Source organism: Phascolarctos cinereus, unplaced genomic scaffold (genome assembly GCF_003287225.1).
Source record: "Phascolarctos cinereus isolate Bilbo 61053 unplaced genomic scaffold, phaCin_HiC Scaffold_3;HRSCAF=262, whole genome shotgun sequence".
Classification (NCBI taxonomy): Eukaryota; Metazoa; Chordata; class Mammalia; order Diprotodontia; family Phascolarctidae; genus Phascolarctos; species Phascolarctos cinereus.
This window is the reverse complement of record NW_027555736.1, coordinates 111,545,180-111,563,483: the sequence shown is the minus strand read 5'-3', so window position 1 is coordinate 111,563,483 and position 18,304 is coordinate 111,545,180. Positions and strand designations below refer to the sequence as shown.

Here is an 18,304-nt window from a genome sequence, read left to right as displayed (position 1 = left end):
GGTGTTACAAAAAGAGGCAAAAGATAGTCCTTGTCCTCAAGATGCTTACAGTCTAATGGGGGATACAACATGCAAATAAATATATACAGAGTAAGCTATATACAGGATAAATAGGAAATAATTAACAGATGGAAGGCCCTTGAATTAAGAGAGATTGAGGAAGGCTTCCTGTAGGAGGTGGGATTTTAGTTGAGACTTAAAGGAAGCCAAGGAAGTCAGTTGTCAGAGCAAAGGAGAGAAAGCATTCCAAGCAAGAACAGCCAGAGAAAATTTCTGGATCGGAGACATGGAGGGTCTCGTTCATGGAACATCCAGGAGGCCAGTGTCACTGGATCTCCATCTCTCATAAGAAAAAGTGAATTTCTAATCTCCACTTATTTTACCGTCTTTTTCCAATAATCAAAAAGATCACCTTTTTTATTCTATGGATTTAGAAAATTTGAACTTTGGGGGGGGCATAGTAAAGGAACATTATGAAAGTAATATCTATATTCTGTCTTTTATCTATGAATTTTAAAAGAGCGCAGCCAGCCACAATTGAAGCAAACAGGATAGGCACTAGGCTGTGAAGTAGGCAATTTATATTTGGGATTCTTCCACTGGCCTCTTCACTGCTTTCCTACCTGCTCTCTAGCACAGATTGTGTGATCTAATTTCCTAGGGCTTTGCTCTCAGCTAATTAGGTCTAAGATGGTAGCTGATAATATTCCAAGATTTTACCCCTATCCAAAGGTATTGTATTTTAGTAGGGGGCCATTTAAATGTTTATGATTCAAAAGAATTGATTGATGCCTGACTCAACTGCAGCTGCCTCCCCTGCCCCAAGCCCAGCTCTCTATATCCATAGTCAACCCCATCTTGTACTTCAGCTTTGCTGTCAGTAACAAACTCTTGGGCTACATAACCTTTGAGCTATTTGTCGATGATGTTTCAAAGACAGCAGAAAACCCCAGTGCTCAGATTACTGGAGAGAAGGAATTTGGTTACAAGGCATTTGGCTTTCACAGAATCATTTCTTGGTTTATGTGCCAGGTTGTTAACTTCACCCACCATAATGACACTGGTAGCAAAGTCTATGAGGAGAAATTTGCTGAGACCTTCATTCTAAACCACCCTGTCCTGACATCTAAATAGCTCCTGGTTTTCCATCTGTATGGTTAGGACTGAATAGATGAATGGCAAGCATGTGGTCTTTGGCCAGCTGAAAGAAAGCATGAACATTATGGAAGCTATGGAATACTTTAGATCCCAGGACGGCAAGAGCAGCAAATAGATCACCATTGCTGACTATGGTTATGAACTCTCATAAGTTCTTTGGTTTGGTTTAGTTTGGTTTTCTCTTAATCAACCAAACCATTCTTTCTGTAGCAAGGAATAAATGCCTTCCTTTTTCCCCACCCCCAGTCTGCTCTCATGCCCTGAAATCCTTGTGCTCTCAGTGGCTGCAATTCATTCTCCCTGAGTTTCATCTCCCTTTCCTTTACACAGGTCTGGCTAGACTGCAGAGTTAAGTTAATCATTAGGAAATAAAAACTAAACCACAGAAAAAGGATTTAAAGGAATTAATCTCTTAATTTAGGGTAATAAAAAGAGATCAGGAATCTGCTTTGGGTGCCCCTCAAACAACACTTTCTTCCTTATTCAACTTACCCCCAGAGGTAATTGCCCCACAAACCTTCCCAGAACAAAAGCATCTTTCAGTAGATGGCGGGCCTCAAAAAATTCCAGGGTTCCAATAAGAAGCATATTTTTATAATATGTATAAAATTATGGTACAAATGTTCTCATTTTTTATTTTAAAGCATAAATATTAAAATTTAGGGTTAGTATCTTATTGAGATCTTTCATGCTTACCAAACCTCTAAATATGCAAAATCCTGTTGCTAAGATGAGATACATAACAAAGATCAAATCAAATGGTCTTCTTAACAATCCCTTCTTCTGGGCTTCTTGAACAACCTAAAATACAGCATGCAATTAAAGGATAGGCTTCAAAAGAGCCAAAGAAGAGAACAAATTGCTATATTGTCATTGTTGAAAGGACCTCAAAAAGAAGATTTTAAGAATCACGTAAGCTACAGACTAGCTCTGAACAAGTTATGTCATCTTTTTTGTTGTAAAATCAGGAAGTTGGATTGAAAGGTTCCTTCCAGCTTAAAAACATTATAGTTCCCAATGTATCTACCAACCAGCTTTTACACAGTAGTTTTCAATAGATAGCTATCAATATATATGCATATGTGTTTATCTGTTTCTGTGTATGGATGTATATGTGTATATCTATACTGTTATCAATCATGTACAAACTATACTGTTATAATCACATTTTAAGAATTTCCCATAGATCATTCTTTTGCAAAGTGAATAATCATCTTCCTAGCAATCATTTTTTAAAATAAATTTATATTTTGGGGAAGCTAGGTGGTACAGTAGATAGAGCACTGGCCTTGGAGTCAGTAGGATTTGAGTTCAGATCTGGCCTCAGATACTTACTAGTTGTGTGACCCTGTGCAAGTCACTTAGTCCTGATTGCCTCTCCCCCCCAAAAAATAAATAAAAAATAAATTTATATTTTATAGCTTAGTCTTTTTAAACTACACTTATATCTGTAGTAGGAAATTAAAGGGAAGATTTTTAGAAAAAAGAATGTAATTTGTTTTGCAGTTGAAACCGTAACAGGATACCTGAAAGGTCAATGTTGACCACTTTTATTTGGGATGGATATTAAGTAACTAGTTCTTTTGATCTGGAACCCGCCTCTATGGCACTCCAGTTTACCCTGACCGTTCTGCCTTACAAGTTGCCTTGAACATTTAAACCTCTCAACTTTCTCCATCACAACAACTTGGAAGCATATTCGTGCTGGGAAGATCTCATTTTGTCCAATTGTGGGAAAGGGGATATGACTCTGTTGAATCAGACCTCTCCCTGTTCTCCTCTCTGCAGGGGAAAGATCTTGAGATTTTGGATTATCTGATGTTCACATATCTTTGTCTGATACTGATCTCTATCAATCCAGATAAAAGGTTGTATTTGTGTTTCAGCCCATTCAGATAATCCTTTGATGCATTATAGGTAATGTACAATATAACCACCTAGAAGCCTGGATTAATGTAATTATTACACCAAAGAATACCTTAAGCTCAAGAGAGGCTACTTAATCAAAAATTGTGGATACTGCTTATACCTTGAGGCAGCAGTGGTGTGTGAACCTAGATAAACATTAGGCTGAACAAGAGCAAATGGACAAGGGCAAAAGAATTTAGCCAGATATTGGGTGAATAAATGAAGATTCAGAACTTTCATAACATTAAGTAAACCCAAATAGCCCCTGCTATATTAAATGCAGAAAGAGGATGAACATTAAGAATAAATGTAATCACACGTGCATGATTCATCAAAGACTATGTCCAAGTCAAAATGAGCCAAATAAATTACACGTAGCATAAATGTCTTGGTCATCTTAACATTCTCATAAACCCTAAATCATACAGTTCATCTACAGTGATTAAATACACAACTGAAAATGTTTTGATCCAGAATAGGCCAAGCTGATTTCCTGGCTCCAGTAGTTGAGACCCATGAATTAAGAGTGAGCTATTTAAATGTGAAATGATCACCTTTGAAGGATAGCTGTATGTTTCTACTGGCTGTCTATAAATCCTGAAACCAGCCCATATGGGAAGACAAACGTATGGCAGGCTTAAGAAAATGGCAGGACAAATTCTTGTTCCATACTTTCCTGTTTAAAAAAAAAAGAGACAGAGAATGAGAAATTATGACAAATGCATTAAAAACATATTCCCCTATTACATGTTTTTGAAATTTAAACTATTAAACACTCATACAAGTTCTAACTTATTACTGTAGCAAAAGTAATATGAAGGCTCTGATTCACCAAAATGGCAAATAGTATTTTCATTTAAAAAATAAGTTTTGAGTGACTGAAATATCCACTGAGTTCTAACAGATGTTGAATACAATTCAAAATAAAGATACAAACATGAAAAATGTTTTATTAACACAAATAGGTAAACACCTTATTAAGCTTAAAATTGAGAGAACTAACAATTTTTCCCTGTTTTGGGAACATATGGAAAAGAAATTACATGCCTTTTAAAGAACCAGAAAATTATTAGTAGTAGATCATCTATCAGACATCTTTAAAAATTGTTCAAAAGTAGTTTTAAGGAACAAATTATGAAAGAGAGAAAGAGGACTTACATTAGAGGATAATTTGGCTATAAAATAAGATCCATTTAATTCTACTACTAAAGTAAGAACTACAAAATAATTTACATTCTCAAAAAGAAGGAACTGAAACTTAAGATGACATTCCTTACCCACAATGTTTCCAGGAAGAAAGACAACAACACTCATGAGGATAGAGCCCACCCAGTACAAGCCAATCGATCTGTAACTTTCCCTGCAACAGAAATTCTTCATTTAATCCACCAGTTCTAGAAAGCTACTGATAAGAAATTTCTGAGCATTATTAATGTCTTCCATTTTAATTCTGGTTAGTAAATTACATAAATTGAGACCTGCTACATCCAATCTGGTAAATCAAACATAATGGAACATTATTGCTGAGATTCCATTTCAGTCCACAGCATGCAATGGTAGGGCCTTGGTGCCCCTTTAGAATGATAAAATAAAGCAGAAGAAAAGAAAGCAGTTTTATTTATATCATCAAACTGATTTTATTTGCAAATCACAAAAACACGGTGGAATAGATTGAGGGCTGGCCTAAAAGTCAGGCTGACCTGGGCTCAGGTCCTCCCCTGACACTCATGACCTTCATAACTGAGATGAGTTAAGTCATTTAAACTCTCAGAGCCTCAAGCCAGCATTGTAAGATTACAAGATGCAGTGGAGTTGCTGAATTGTGTAACACAAGTCTGCATGGAAATATAAGTGAATAAAGCCTAGCTTTCCCTTAAAAGAATGGACAGAGGAGAAAAGAAATGAGATCTTGACTTTTAAAATCTAATTCTGTGCATGTACTTTTTATATTCCATTTGTTTAAGCAAGGGCAGCTAAGTGGCACAATGGAAGATGTGAGTTTACCAGGTGACCTTGGGCAAGTCACTTAACCTCTGTTTGCCTCAGTTTCATCATCTGTAGAATGGGGATAATAGTAGCACCTACATCCCAGGGTTATAGAGGATAAAATGAGATAGCATTTGTAAAGTGCTTTGTATACCTTAGGGCACTATAAAAATGCGGCTATTATCATAAGCAAATGTATGTATATTTATTTCTTTTCCAGATGACAAATGCCAAAGTCAGAATAACAGAATAAACATATGAAAAGACTTACTCCCATGCTATTGCTGCCACCATAACAAGATACATCATATAATGAGCAGAACCATCCCAATAACAGATCACATGCCCATAGGCAGTGTTCAGATATGGTTCACCCTGAGGAAAATGGGGAAAAAAAGTCAATTTCAAAACTGAATTCAACATTGACAAGTAACAGTTCATCATCATGTACAATTAGCGAGTTAAAATTTCATTAACTAAAAATGTGTTTTGTTTTACATACATATATCATAAGATTAAGAATTTATCTTACCAACATTTATTGCAATAAAATTTATTGTAACAATTTGGGGATGTATGTGGGAAATATAGGTCAACTACATATACATTCTCTCTGTCTCTGTCTCTTTCATCCCTCTTGTCCCCTCTCCTTCTCCCTCCCAAAAATTTAACAACTTACTTTTGAGCGATTAGGATGGGATTCTGTCATGGACTCATCTAATACTACACTACAGAACTGTTACTTTATAAACATGTTTATAATTATATAATTCTGCTTATATTACACAATTATACTTACATTACATCAATTCTAGTTTCCATGATGATCATCAAGGACAATATAGCTATAACAGTACTGATGCCACAGTATAACATTGTTGCCAAGATAAAACTAGTGGAAATGCCAGTTAAATAAATCTGTTTACAACTTTATAAAAAGATGCTTCAGTGTAGAACAGGACCAGAGTAACACAGCTGATACTTCTTTCTAATCACTGAATTCCCAACAGGGAATCTAAGCCAAGATCTATTCCTTCTTCATTAGGGGTTCTGTGAAATCTACATATCATTCAAGTGCATTCCTCGCCATTTCTACTAATATATGCAAAATCATTAAAATCCATTAAAAATCAATCACAGAAAATCACAAAACAAACACAGTAGCTGTATATAGCCATCCAATCAGAATCAATGGGACATTTGCTAGCACTCATAAACAAAGTACATTTTATAAAAATATGTGTAAATGAATAGCATGTTCAGAAGATGGTGTCTCTCAATGAGATCTTGATTTCCCCACCACATATTAAAATACAGGAATGGGAGCCCTGGCCTGGGATAGAACATAGCTTAAAAAGGATGATAAGATTATATTTGCTTGGAATCTTGAAAAATTCATCAAAAGGGTTTTAAACTGGAAAGGAAAGAGGGGAGAGAGGGAGCTACCTATATATATCCTTCAAGGTAGATAACATAGAGAATTGCTATAATGTGGTCAGAAGAATAAAAGTAAACATATCCTGGAGAACAGCAGTCACCCAGCGGTTCACGGCAAACAAAATCCAAAAATGGAGCTATGGCATTAGATACTTATAAAAAATGCACGAAGTATGGATAACAGTCAAGATGAATAGAGATAATACTTAAAGGAAGCAAATTTGGTCAAATAGATATATTGCTGAGTTATGATTACTGAGTTATTATGATAAGACTCATAACTGTAATATGTCTCTAAAAAGGTATATATCTTATTCAGAAGAAATAAGATGAGTAAAATGATGGTGGTGGTATGTGTGAAGTGAGGGAAAGGGGTGTGCAGGTATTGAGACAAAGTAGCGTTTTATATTAAGAAAATATACTCATAGGAAGAAGTCCAAGAAACAGAGTAGGGGAAACATAGTAGAAAGTATCTGTGGTAACATCAATGGAGACAGAAACGAGTGATATTTTTATTGAAGTATACTAGAGACCAACTGGACAGAAAGAAAAAATAGACGAGGAGTCTGGAAAACAAACCACAAGCCAGGCACAGAGGAATGGTAACTGGTAATAACAGACTTAACTTATCTGGAAACTTCTGAGGCTTTCTTGGCAAAGAGCAGAGCAGCTAATAATTTCTTGACTTGCCTTAATAATTTCATCCTTCAAGAAGCAGAACAACCAACAAGTGGGAATTCTATTCAGGATCTGATTTTCATGAACACAGAGGAATTGGTTGCTGGGGTGAAAATGATAGGAACCTTGGGAAAAAATGACATTCCTTCTTAGATCCTGTGATAGAGGAGAGGAAAACTAGGAATAGTCTATGAATAGAATGACAAGTGCTCTAGATTCTGAGAAAGAACATTTTCAAAGGTTTGGACAAAGCAAAGGTAGACCCTACACCAAAATTCAATGGGGGAAGTAAGCTTCAAAGTGATAGAAAGCTCTCAAGAATGAAATAATGAAAGACAGAAACAATTTTGATGAGGAGGAAAATGAATGAATGATCCAAAGAGACTTCAATGGATACACAGGAACTTGTTAAACAACTTTGCTTTTTAAAAGACTTGTACAAAAGATGGAAGCAAGCACAGGTAACACTGGATGAAGGTGATCAGAAAAGGGAAAGTATTAGCAGCTGGAGAACAGAAAAGGCCTTCTGCAGAAGGGAGGATCTGAGCTGAGTCTGGAAGGAAGCCAGGAAAACTAAGAGGTGGAAATAAGCTGACAGAGGCTTGGGGCTGATCCCGGTGCAAAGGAGATAGACAATTATGTAGACTAGATGGATGAAGAATCCAAGTAGACTAGAATTGCTAGCTCATAGAGTGCATGGAGGAGAATGGAGGGGAAGAAGACTGGAAATGTAGGAAAGGGCCAGACTATGAAGATCTTTAAAAGTCAAACAGGATTTTTTATGCTTTTACAAACTGATTTACCTCAGATACATAACAAGAAACCCTATAAACATTTCTCAAAAAAAACCCTTGGGGAGAAGGGAGGGGCATACTCTCCCTGACACAACCTCAGTCTCTGAGACAGTAGATTCAAAAATTAGCACAGTTCCTACATAGCATTGGTTCCACCAAGTTCACATCCAGATGTAGTATGACTTTCAGGTGAGTCCTTGTCCAGATGTGGCATGACTTCCAGATGAATCCTCATCTCAGCTTCCATGGGCCTTGGTCCAACAGGCCACTCCTTGCTCCTCAGGGCATTGATGCTGAGCTGACTTTGAAACCTGACTAGGACAATGAAGCACTCACAAAGTCTCAGAGGCTTTGACCTCCTTCACCTTTCTATCTGGAATCGAGAAGCAAGCTTCATAGTAAATCCTCTGGAATTGTGTTTAGTTGTATTGGTCATATTTTTTCAGAGTCGTTTGTCTTTATGACATTGTTGTTATCATATACATTTTTCTGCTGGTTCTGCTCACTTCATTTTGCATCATTCATGTATTCCTAGCAAACAAAGGACTTTATATTTGAGTCTAGAGGTAATAGGAACCCCAGAAGCTCACTGAGCAGAGGGTCATCAGGCCTACACTTCAGGAAAATCACCTTGGCAGATAAGTAGAGGACAGACCTGAGTGGAGAGAGATTTGATGCCAGGAGACTAGTTATAGGTTATTGCAGTAGTGCATGTATAAATCTGTAAGTCCCTGAATTAGGGCTATGTTTTATGAGTGAAGAGAAAAGGACATATAGTTAAGGTATTACAAAGATACAAACAAGATGGCAACAAATTGGGTATGTTGAGTGAATGAGGAGCCAAGCATGACAATGAAGTTATCCGGCAGGTTGACTAGGAAGATGGTGGTTCCCTCAACAGTAATAAGGAAGTTCAGAAGAGGAGAGGGTTTATTGGGGAAAGATAATAAGCTCTATTTTGTACATGTTGACTTTAAATATCTATGAGACATTCATTTGGAAATGTCTAACAGGCAGTTGGTGACGAATGATTGTAGTGCAGAAGAAAGACTAGGGCTGGATATATAGTCAACGGTCAAAAAACATTCATTAAGTGCTTACTATGTGCCAGGTACTGTGTTAAGAGATGAGAATACTTAAGAGAAAAATAAAGACAGTCTCTGACCTCTAGGAGATTACAATCTAATGGAGGAAGACAATATACAAAAGGAAGTTGAAAAGGGGGGTGGGAACCTCAAAGGCATGATGTTCCTGGAGTCAAAACCAAGCAAGGCAGCTGGTAGAAAATGAAGAGTACAGAGGTAAAATTCTAAGCTCTTTCCATACAACAGTTTATTGCTCTGTCCTCCAATCAGAGGGAACAAGCAGCTGATGGTGCAGAGAAGGTGTGGACAATCAAAGCGAGATTAATCTCCATGACAACCAAGCAGAGCAGCTGATGAAGAGTGGATCTGGGAATTCTCTGCATAGGGATAATAAGTGAACCCATGGTAACTGATGAGATCATGCAGTATGACAGCATAGAGCAAAAAGACGAAAGTGTCCAGAGCAGAGCCTTGGGAGATATCCATGGTTACTAGGCTTTACATGGATGAAGAACCAGCAAAGCAGACTAAGGAGCAGTCAGACAGATCAAGAGAGGATCAGAAGAGAACAGTGTCACAAAAACCTGGAGAGGAGAGTTTATCCAGATGAACAAGAAGATCAGGACTGCAGAGATGTTAAGTAGGATGAGAGAAAACCATTCACTTAGGCAATCAAGAGATTATTGCTAACTTTGGAGAAAGTGGTGTAGTTGAATAATGAGTCAGAATCCATCCCTTGGAGGACTGAGAAGAGAGTGCGAGGAAAGGAAGTAGAGAATAATCATTCCAGTCTGTGGAGGTTCAGTTCCTTTCAACAAACATTATCATGCCCTGCTACACATACCACATTGCATTGGGTGCTGGGACTACAAAGGCAAAGGTAAAATCTAGCCCCTAAATTTGAGTATATTAGGGGAACTGGCTGGGGAGCCTGCTTCCAAATAGGCATAATGATAGGTAATGGAGAGGCCAGCTCCCCAGTCTGGAGCATTTTCAGACATTCTGTACCTGATTCTAGTCTGCCAGCCACATAATAAAGTTATTTTTTTAAATTGGCTGCTTCCCTGAAATTGAGGTGCATTCAAAAGGCAGCAGTTAGCCAGAGCTTTGACCTTGGTTTGGCTTTTTCCTGCCTCACCTGTTCAAGTGAGGAAACAACGACTAAGCCCTTCAGGGGGAGAGAGGACTTAGGTTTTTTCAGTTTTTGTTTTTCCCCATTCAGGCCACCACGATGTGGCCCAGGAACACACAACCCTGCCATTGCTTCTGTTGTCATCACCACTGTATCCATTCTTCCTGCTGGTGAAGGAGCTGGGAGATGGCCATGACTTTTTTATCTTTGAAAGGTCAGGAGAACAAGCCACAAGGGTGGCCATCCATGATGGGTTTTGCAGCCAGGCAATCCAGCATCGGGGCTTTTGAACTCACCAGCAGTATCGAGACTAGGAATCATTCAGTGGCTATGCCACATTTGGACATGAACTTTTGGGACTAATGCTATGTAGAAAACTGCAGTAAGTCTGAGCCAGCACTCCCTACGCACTATGGAGAGTATCCCCAAGAGTTAAGAGAAAATATTTTTACTTTGTATCTGCTTCTTCGAAGTAAATGCCCCTTTGTAAAATCTAATTGATGCTAACTGGTAAAATGGAACTGGGATGATAATTACCAGCAGCTAACAGTGGGAAGATGAACAGAAGCAGCTGGCGCCTGGAAAAACAATTCAAAGAAAAATGAACAAGCAGGGAGGGTGGAAATAGCTAGGGAGACATCCCCAGTATGTGCTAGAATTTTCCTGAGTGTTCTCAGGTTTGGTTCTAGCTGTTCTTCACATCCTCCTTTCCTGAATTCTCTAAGAACTCTACAAATTAGCAGGTAAACAACTATTTGTCTTGGGTAGTGTAAGTTTCCACTGTGCATGCAGGTCCAACAGGGAACTGGAACAGGTGACCTCTTCCAGGTGTCCACCATCATAATCAGCCATTTATAAGCATTTCTTTAAGCTCTTTCTATAGGCATTTTTAAGCACTGTTAGGTGCTGTAATAGGTGCTATCTAAATGAAGCTGGATTAAACTTTTATTCCTAAGAAAATGAAGTAGGTAGATAGATGAGTTATTAATGATAAACAGGCAAATAAACATTGAATAAATACATAAAATTAACATAATTACATTAATTGCAAAGACGCATTTAGTGATATTGGAAAGTGAAGAAGGTATCTTAGGAATTGAATGCTGAGAGGAATTACCACCTATTTTCTAATCCTAACTCTCTGATTTTGCTCATATAGAAACTGCCCATGGCTGTCACCTAAAATATATTATTGCATGTTCACTTATCTGTGGTAGGATATTTGTGACAGGTGTGTTTCTGGTCATATTATTTTTTAATATACCAGAGAAAAGATTTAAGTTTAACAAACATAAAAAGATTACTTACCTCTTTCAAGTAATATGTCATGAATCCATCAATTATACCATCTTGTTCAAGTCCAATAATAAGGTTCACTACACTGGTAAAAGCAAACACTGCATAAACTAAAGGAATAAAAACAGTGATTAAAAATATTCAGAATATCACTGGATTAGTATTGTCCAATAAAAATAGGATAATCCAAAAGGATTATCACTAAGACACTATGGAAAGTGTCAACATGGGCCAATGGAATATTGCACATTAAAACAAAAATAAAGCACATGTGGATATAACATCGCATAGGAATTCAGTCATCCAGAAACTGCATCCATAACCAAGTCACAATAAAGACAGCTAAACACCTTCCACACACACACACAAAAATTCTTAGAAGTCAAAATACTGTTAAGGTCAATGCATTCAAACCCATTGCTAAAATTAATACTTGTCTAATTCCCTAGTTCGCTGCCAAAAATAATTGACATATTTTTAAGTTATTTGTGGCTAGTAAGTGTTAGTTAATTGAAGTGGGCATAAGAATTTCAATAAGATACACTACAAAGTTCAACTAAGTAATCTTTCCTTAATCTATAGCATCATAAATTTAGAGCTGGAGGGGACCTGAGAGGTCACCCAGTCCAACACAATCTCTCATTTTACAGATAAGGAAAATAAGACCCAGATACACTGAGTAACTTGCCCAAGTTCACTCAGAGCCAGTAATTAGCAGAGCCAGTATCTGGAGCCAGGTATTTTAACTTCAAATGCAACAGCTCTCTAACCACTGTCTCTTTTTAATCCCTCCTCTTCTCTTAAAGCAATGCTCACTTGATGTGACAAGTATACCTCAGGAAACTTAATGACTGATTGCATCCTGGGCAAAACACCAAGTCACAAATATTGAATTACTGCTTGTATAAAAGTTATTACCCATACTTCTCCTCATTAAAATGTCTGCCAACATTTCTGCTTACATGAGTATTTCCTGCTTATGTACAGTGGACTGGCAATCAATATTATCTTTAGGATCCCTACTATTGTACCACAGTCTTTGGGGCTTGTCCTCCAACTCCTACTCACATAGTCACGTTGGGTCTCCGGAAAGCAAACTCTTTCTCCTCTCAGCGTTCTAGAGGTAACTCTGAAGGGTTGGGAATGGTTTCTAATAATTTTGCTTGTGAGTAGTCATACAGTGTGCCAATGAATATAAATTAACTAGCTGAAATAAATTAGCCAACCAGAGTTAATTAGCACAGGTATCAGAGTATAGAGCACCTTGTTAGTTACATTAATTGGGGTTGAGAGGTATGGGTCATCTCTCTTATGTTCTTCCCTCCTATTTAATATTTGCTGTCCTCAACAAATCTACTTGAGTATTTTTGGCAAAGTCCATAGTCTTAAATCTTGTACAGCTCTCTAGTGACATGGAGAAGTTCCAACATTATCCTTTTTTAATATCAAACCCAGTACATAGAATTAAGGAGTTTTGGGGAAAGTACATGTGGCACAGTTCATTAAAATAACATGGAAATTAATATTTTTTCATGCTTCTAAATACATAGTAATATAATTTAACAAACATAATTTTAAATGAAAGACATATATAATATGCTTATCAAATTTATATATAACATGAAACTAGGAGGGAACACACTAGATGACAGTCCAAAAAGATTTTTATAGTTTAATCTGATGAACTGAATCAAATTATATAATAATAATAGCTAATATTTATATGGTGGTTTAAGACCTACAAAGCACTTTACATAAGTCATCTCATTTGATCTTCACAATAACCCTGGGAGGTAGGTGCTATTATTATCCCCATTTGACGGGTGAGAAAACTGAGGCAGACAGGATAAGCCACTTATGCAGGGTCATCCAACTAGTGTCTGAGGCAGAATTTGAACACAGGTCTTCCTGACTGTAAGTCTAGCACTCTACCCATTAAATCACTAACTACATAGGAACTAAAAACTTTTGATTTAGTTTAATAATGATAATGTAGTCATAGACTTGTATGCAAAAAAACCAAATAGTACAAATATAGTACGGGAGAGACAATAAGAGACATTAATTAAAAAGACCTAAAAGAACCACCAAAAAAGCAGATACAGCACATACAAAAAGAACAAACATAGCCTGAAAGAAGAGATATGAGAAGACAGCTCCACACCATCTGTTTACAGAGGCAGGAGGTCCACTATTATTGTATGCTGTATATATTTACCTTTTTTGTCTTTAAAAAATAGTATTTGTTATATAGGATGGCTCTCTGGGAGAGGCACTGAGAGAAGAAGGGAAATTATGATGATATAAAAATGCAATAAAAGTCTATTTAAATAAAAACAAAAAAAAACCCAAAAAAAGACTTAAGCATCTCAGTGGCTTGAAATCTTAACATCATGGAAAAAGTGTGTGACTTGGCAATCAAAACTGCTAATACAACTTTGAGTCTTAGAAGACTGGTGTCCAGAAAAAAAGGAGGCAATAGTCCCAAAATACCATACTCCACTCAGACCATATCTGCAGCATTATATTTAGTTCTGGGGACTGCAGTTTAAGAAAGATGTTGATATTTTGGAGCCTATCCAAAGGAAGTGACCAATATTGTGAAAGAACTAGAAATGACACCATATAAGAATAAGATGAAGAAACAGGAAATGTTTACCTTGAAGAAGAGGAGGCTTGGGGGTACCTCATCAACTCTCATCAGTGTCATTATTATTTCTAAGTAAATGATTCACAGACCTCTTCAGGCAACACTCTCTTTTCTGGGTTTTTTTGTTTTGTTTTTGGCTAGGCAATGGGGTTAAGTGACTTACCCAGGGTCGCACAGCTAGTGTTATGTGTCTGAGGCCAGATTTGAACTCAGGTCATCCTGAATCCAGGGCCAGTGCTCTATTCACTGCACCACCTAGCTGCCCCCAGCTAGGGCATCATAAACTCACCATGTCCAAAACAGACTTCATCATCTTCTCTCCAAACCCACCTCTCTTTAAAACTTCCTTATTTCTATCAAGGCTGTCATATTTCTGGTCTCTCTGGTAAGGAGGATCTGAGTTCAAATTCGACCTCAGACACTTACTAGTTGTATGACCCTAGACAAGTCACTTAAACCTTTGCCTTCCCCCAAAAAAAAAACTAAAAAAAATACACAGACTTCAGTTTAAGAGCTCTTGTTTTATCACAAGTTTGAAAAGGCATTGTAGTGTAGTGTGATAGGAAGCTACCCTCAAAACCAGGATCACCTGAGTTCAAGTCTCCCTTCTGATATATGCTTTCTCTGTGACACTGGGCCAATTACTTAACTTCTCTGTTTTCTAGGAAACTCTCTATGGCTTATAGGTTGCAGAATTAAACCGTATCCCCATCAGACAGTAAATGGAGGAGTTGGAAATCAAAATCAGGTCTTCTGATTCCAAGTCCAGTATTTCAGTATTCTGCTAAAACATGGAATCTTAAAAAATCCTAAAAGCTGAATCTCCACCAAGGAGGGAAAAGTGCATCCCCTATAGTCTGATATCAGAGAGAGATAGCATGATCGAGCATAATGAATATTTCACTACAACTCAACAAGATGTTGGTTCTGGGCCCAGCTCTACCACTCATTCATTAGGTGACTTTGGTCACAGAATCTCACTTGGCCTCAGTTTCTCATCTATAAAATGAAGGGAGTAGACTGGATGCCTTCTAATATTCTTTGAACTTGAAAGCAGAAGACTTTAGAAATAATTGGGAAACTGCAAGTTATTAGGTCAAAATAGTACTAGCTAGAATACTATTGTGCTATAAGAAATGAGAAGGAGAATGGTATCAGAAAAATCTGGGACTCTGATGAATATGAACTGATACAAAGTGAAGTGAAAAGAACTAGATCATTGTACATAGTAACAGCAACATTGTAATGACAGAAGACTTGGCTACTCTGATCAATACAATGATCCAAGACTATTCTGAAGGACTCGTGATGAAAAGTGTTATCCACCTCCAGAGAGAAATGATGAACTCTGAGTGCAAATTTTCTCACTTTCTTTATTTTTCTTGCTTTTTTGTAACATGGCTAATGTGGAAATATCTTTTGTATGATTTCACAATTATAACTGATATCATACTGCTTGCCCTCTCAATGGGTGGGGGAGGGGCTGGAGGGAAGGAGATAATTTGGAATGAATTTTTTTAAATGCTACAAATAAATAAATTTTTTAAAAAGAAAAAAAAATGCTAGCATTTGCTTATTTGTCCTCCCCATTCTCCTTTCTCCCATTGTCCATTTTTGATTCCTTCATCTATCTCTCTACACCTCTGTTCTCATTTCTCCTCCCCTAATTAAATGATTTAGGAAACCATTTAAGATACATATTTGCAGGATTACCTAAAATCTACTTACTTTAACAAATATCCTCTGGCTGCCTTATGGTAATCAACGTATAGAATATAGAATGGGCATCCCATCGATAACTAAGAAATTTCCTATGAACATGGCAGATTGAGCATTAACTATCTTTCTGTTTGCTAAAACATGTCCATCCAAATTTTAAGTGATGTGAAAAATGATTTACAAGCCACTGAGAAACATAAGTTTGGCAGAAGGAAAATTTCCCAACTAACCTCATGTCCGATATTTTCTATCCCATCGATACCTACCATAAAACAGAGGATCTCTAGGTGGTTTTCTCTTCACAAGGGCCCGAGCCAACAAAGCTACAATGAGTAGAACCAGAACTCCAACAGCTACAATTGTCCAGGAACTGTAAAAATTAAAACATGGGAAGCTGAGTCACTATCAAAGTAAACATTCTAAGCTGGGAATTTCCTAGTTAGCTGAATACATTCTCTCAAATACTGCTGTTCCATTATTTGCTTAATACGGAACTCCTAGGTATGGCATACAATACCTGAAAACCTCTGGCTGGCTGAGTAGTAAGTGATTCTATTTAGAGAGTGCTTTATAGTTACAATGGGCTTCTACATGCATTATTTCATCTGATCCTTATGATAATCCTGTAAAGTTGTACAAGTATTATGAGTACTCACATTCATATAGCATAATGCATGCAGGGATTGCCAATCACTTTACGTCGGAACATAGATATAGAAGGGACCACAGAGGTCATCTAGTTCAACTCCCTCATTTTACAGATGAACATAAGTGACTTGCCCAAGATCACATAAGTTGTAAGCATCCAAGATGGGTTTGAACCCAGGATCTTCAACTCCAGAACCAGTGCTCTTTCCACTGTACCATGCTGGCTTCCTATACACTAGCTCATTTGATTCTCAACAACTGTGAGGAATTTACTATTACTATCATCTCCATTTAACAGTTGAGTAAACTAAGGCACACAGAGGTAATAAGTGGCATAACTGGGACCTAAACTGTAATCTTTCTGATTCCAAGACACTCCTCTTTCCCAGGAGCAGACAAAATTCCCTTGTATTAGGCACTTTCCTCTGTCCTATCTCCAGCAGGGACTACTATTCTGAGTTGATGTCAAAACATAGGAAGTAAAAAAGTCTTAGTTAGATTCCTGGAGACTTTGAAAAAGGTTAAGCCTTAGTAAGAGAAGTATGAAGGAATGAGGGTTAAAGGGCAAACCAAGTTGGCTCTCATCCCTTTAGTGTTCCTATCAATGAAGGAGAGTTGGCACAGAACTTTGAATAATAGACTGGTGCCCAATGGGATATACTGTTGCTGGGGGAAAACAGGTGATGAGTGCCAATGATCCTCAGAAAGATAAAAGGATGGGTCCGTGCTTTGGCCACTTTCTGTCATATGCCACTCTTGTATGATTCTGTTCTCCATTTCTGACTCTATTCTGTATCTGTAACTGCACTGTGTTCATGGGCAAAAGATTTTACTTCACATGCTGTGTGTGTGTGTGTGTGTGTGTGTGTGTGTGTCTCTGTCTGTGTGTGCATGCTCAAGGCCATACATGTGCAGTCATCCCCTGGCCAAGCGACTAGGCTACTAAGGATGTCAGGAAGATCAACTGGAACTGATTAACTGATGGTAAAGGGACAGAAGACCAAAAGCATGTCCTGAAAACAGGCAGGAGGGCAGGCCCAGGGGGAAGCCATATGTTCAACATTATAAATTAAAAGGTCCAACAAAACAATTCCAGGTCCTTGTTACCTCAAGCTCTAGTTTCAGTCATTCTAGGACTCTAAAATCACTGGGCCTCACATCAATTCTGGCCCTACCACAGTATAATAGGGGTAAAGAAATTGCATCCCACACTTTGTGATCTTGTTTTAAAATAGGGATCCCTTAGGAGCTTTGCAAACTCAGCAATGGTCCTACAATAACCCTTTTGAAACCTCAGTTGTCCTGAGTAGGGATTGGGAAGGGAAGTTATGAGAAACCATATATGTATGTGTGTATGTGTGTATGTATGTATGTATGTATATATATATATATATGTGTGTGTGTATGTGTGTGTGTGTGTGTGTGTGTGTGTGTGTGTGTGTGTGTATCCTTGATTCCCTACTGCACACAAAAAAATTCTATGGTACCTGGGACTTTCCATTTTCTCAAGCCTCACATTTCCAAAGGATGGCCCTACCCCAAAGGTGTATCTCATGAGATCAAGAGCATCTCCAAATTGACAGGGATTATTTGATTTTCTTGGGTAAAACTCATATGATAACTCATGGTGAAAGTAGCAGCAGATGCAATCAGCTTTTATAAAAAGAAAAAAAAAGGAAACCAGACTAGATCAAATCAACAAATATTTGTCCAAAAAGCAGTTTGTCCACTAGGTACACAGTACCATGATAGAGGATATTGGAGATCCAATTGTAAATAAGAAGCAAACTCTACCCTCAGGACCCTTATGATC

The 18,304-nt window shown here is 37.6% G+C and overlaps 1 protein-coding gene and 1 pseudogene across 4 annotated transcripts in view; one reads left to right on the top strand and one right to left on the bottom strand.

Moving 5' to 3' along the window:
* The window catches only part of TM6SF1 (transmembrane 6 superfamily member 1), a 40,889-nt gene that overhangs the window by 17,642 nt on the left and 4,943 nt on the right, over positions 1 to 18,304 (bottom strand). For 3 of the 4 annotated variants that reach the window (XR_013485284.1, XM_020966224.2, XM_020966234.2), the window contains exons 2-7: positions 16,110 to 16,213; positions 11,487 to 11,584; positions 5,324 to 5,427; positions 4,344 to 4,426; positions 3,621 to 3,742; positions 1,855 to 1,959 (exon numbers count right to left, since the gene is read on the bottom strand). Coding sequence is in view for 3 of the 4 variants with exons in the window: in XM_020966224.2 (XP_020821883.1) it covers positions 1,855 to 1,959; positions 3,621 to 3,742; positions 4,344 to 4,426; positions 5,324 to 5,427; positions 11,487 to 11,584; positions 16,110 to 16,213 (616 nt within the window). In the remaining variant the exon portion in view is untranslated. Of the gene's footprint in view, positions 1 to 1,854; positions 1,960 to 3,620; positions 3,743 to 4,343; positions 4,427 to 5,323; positions 5,428 to 11,486; positions 11,585 to 16,109; positions 16,214 to 18,304 lie in introns of those variants that run through there. The other variant, XM_078151111.1, reaches the window with a different exon arrangement.
* On the top strand, positions 790 to 1,861 carry LOC110192228 (peptidyl-prolyl cis-trans isomerase A pseudogene; annotated as a pseudogene).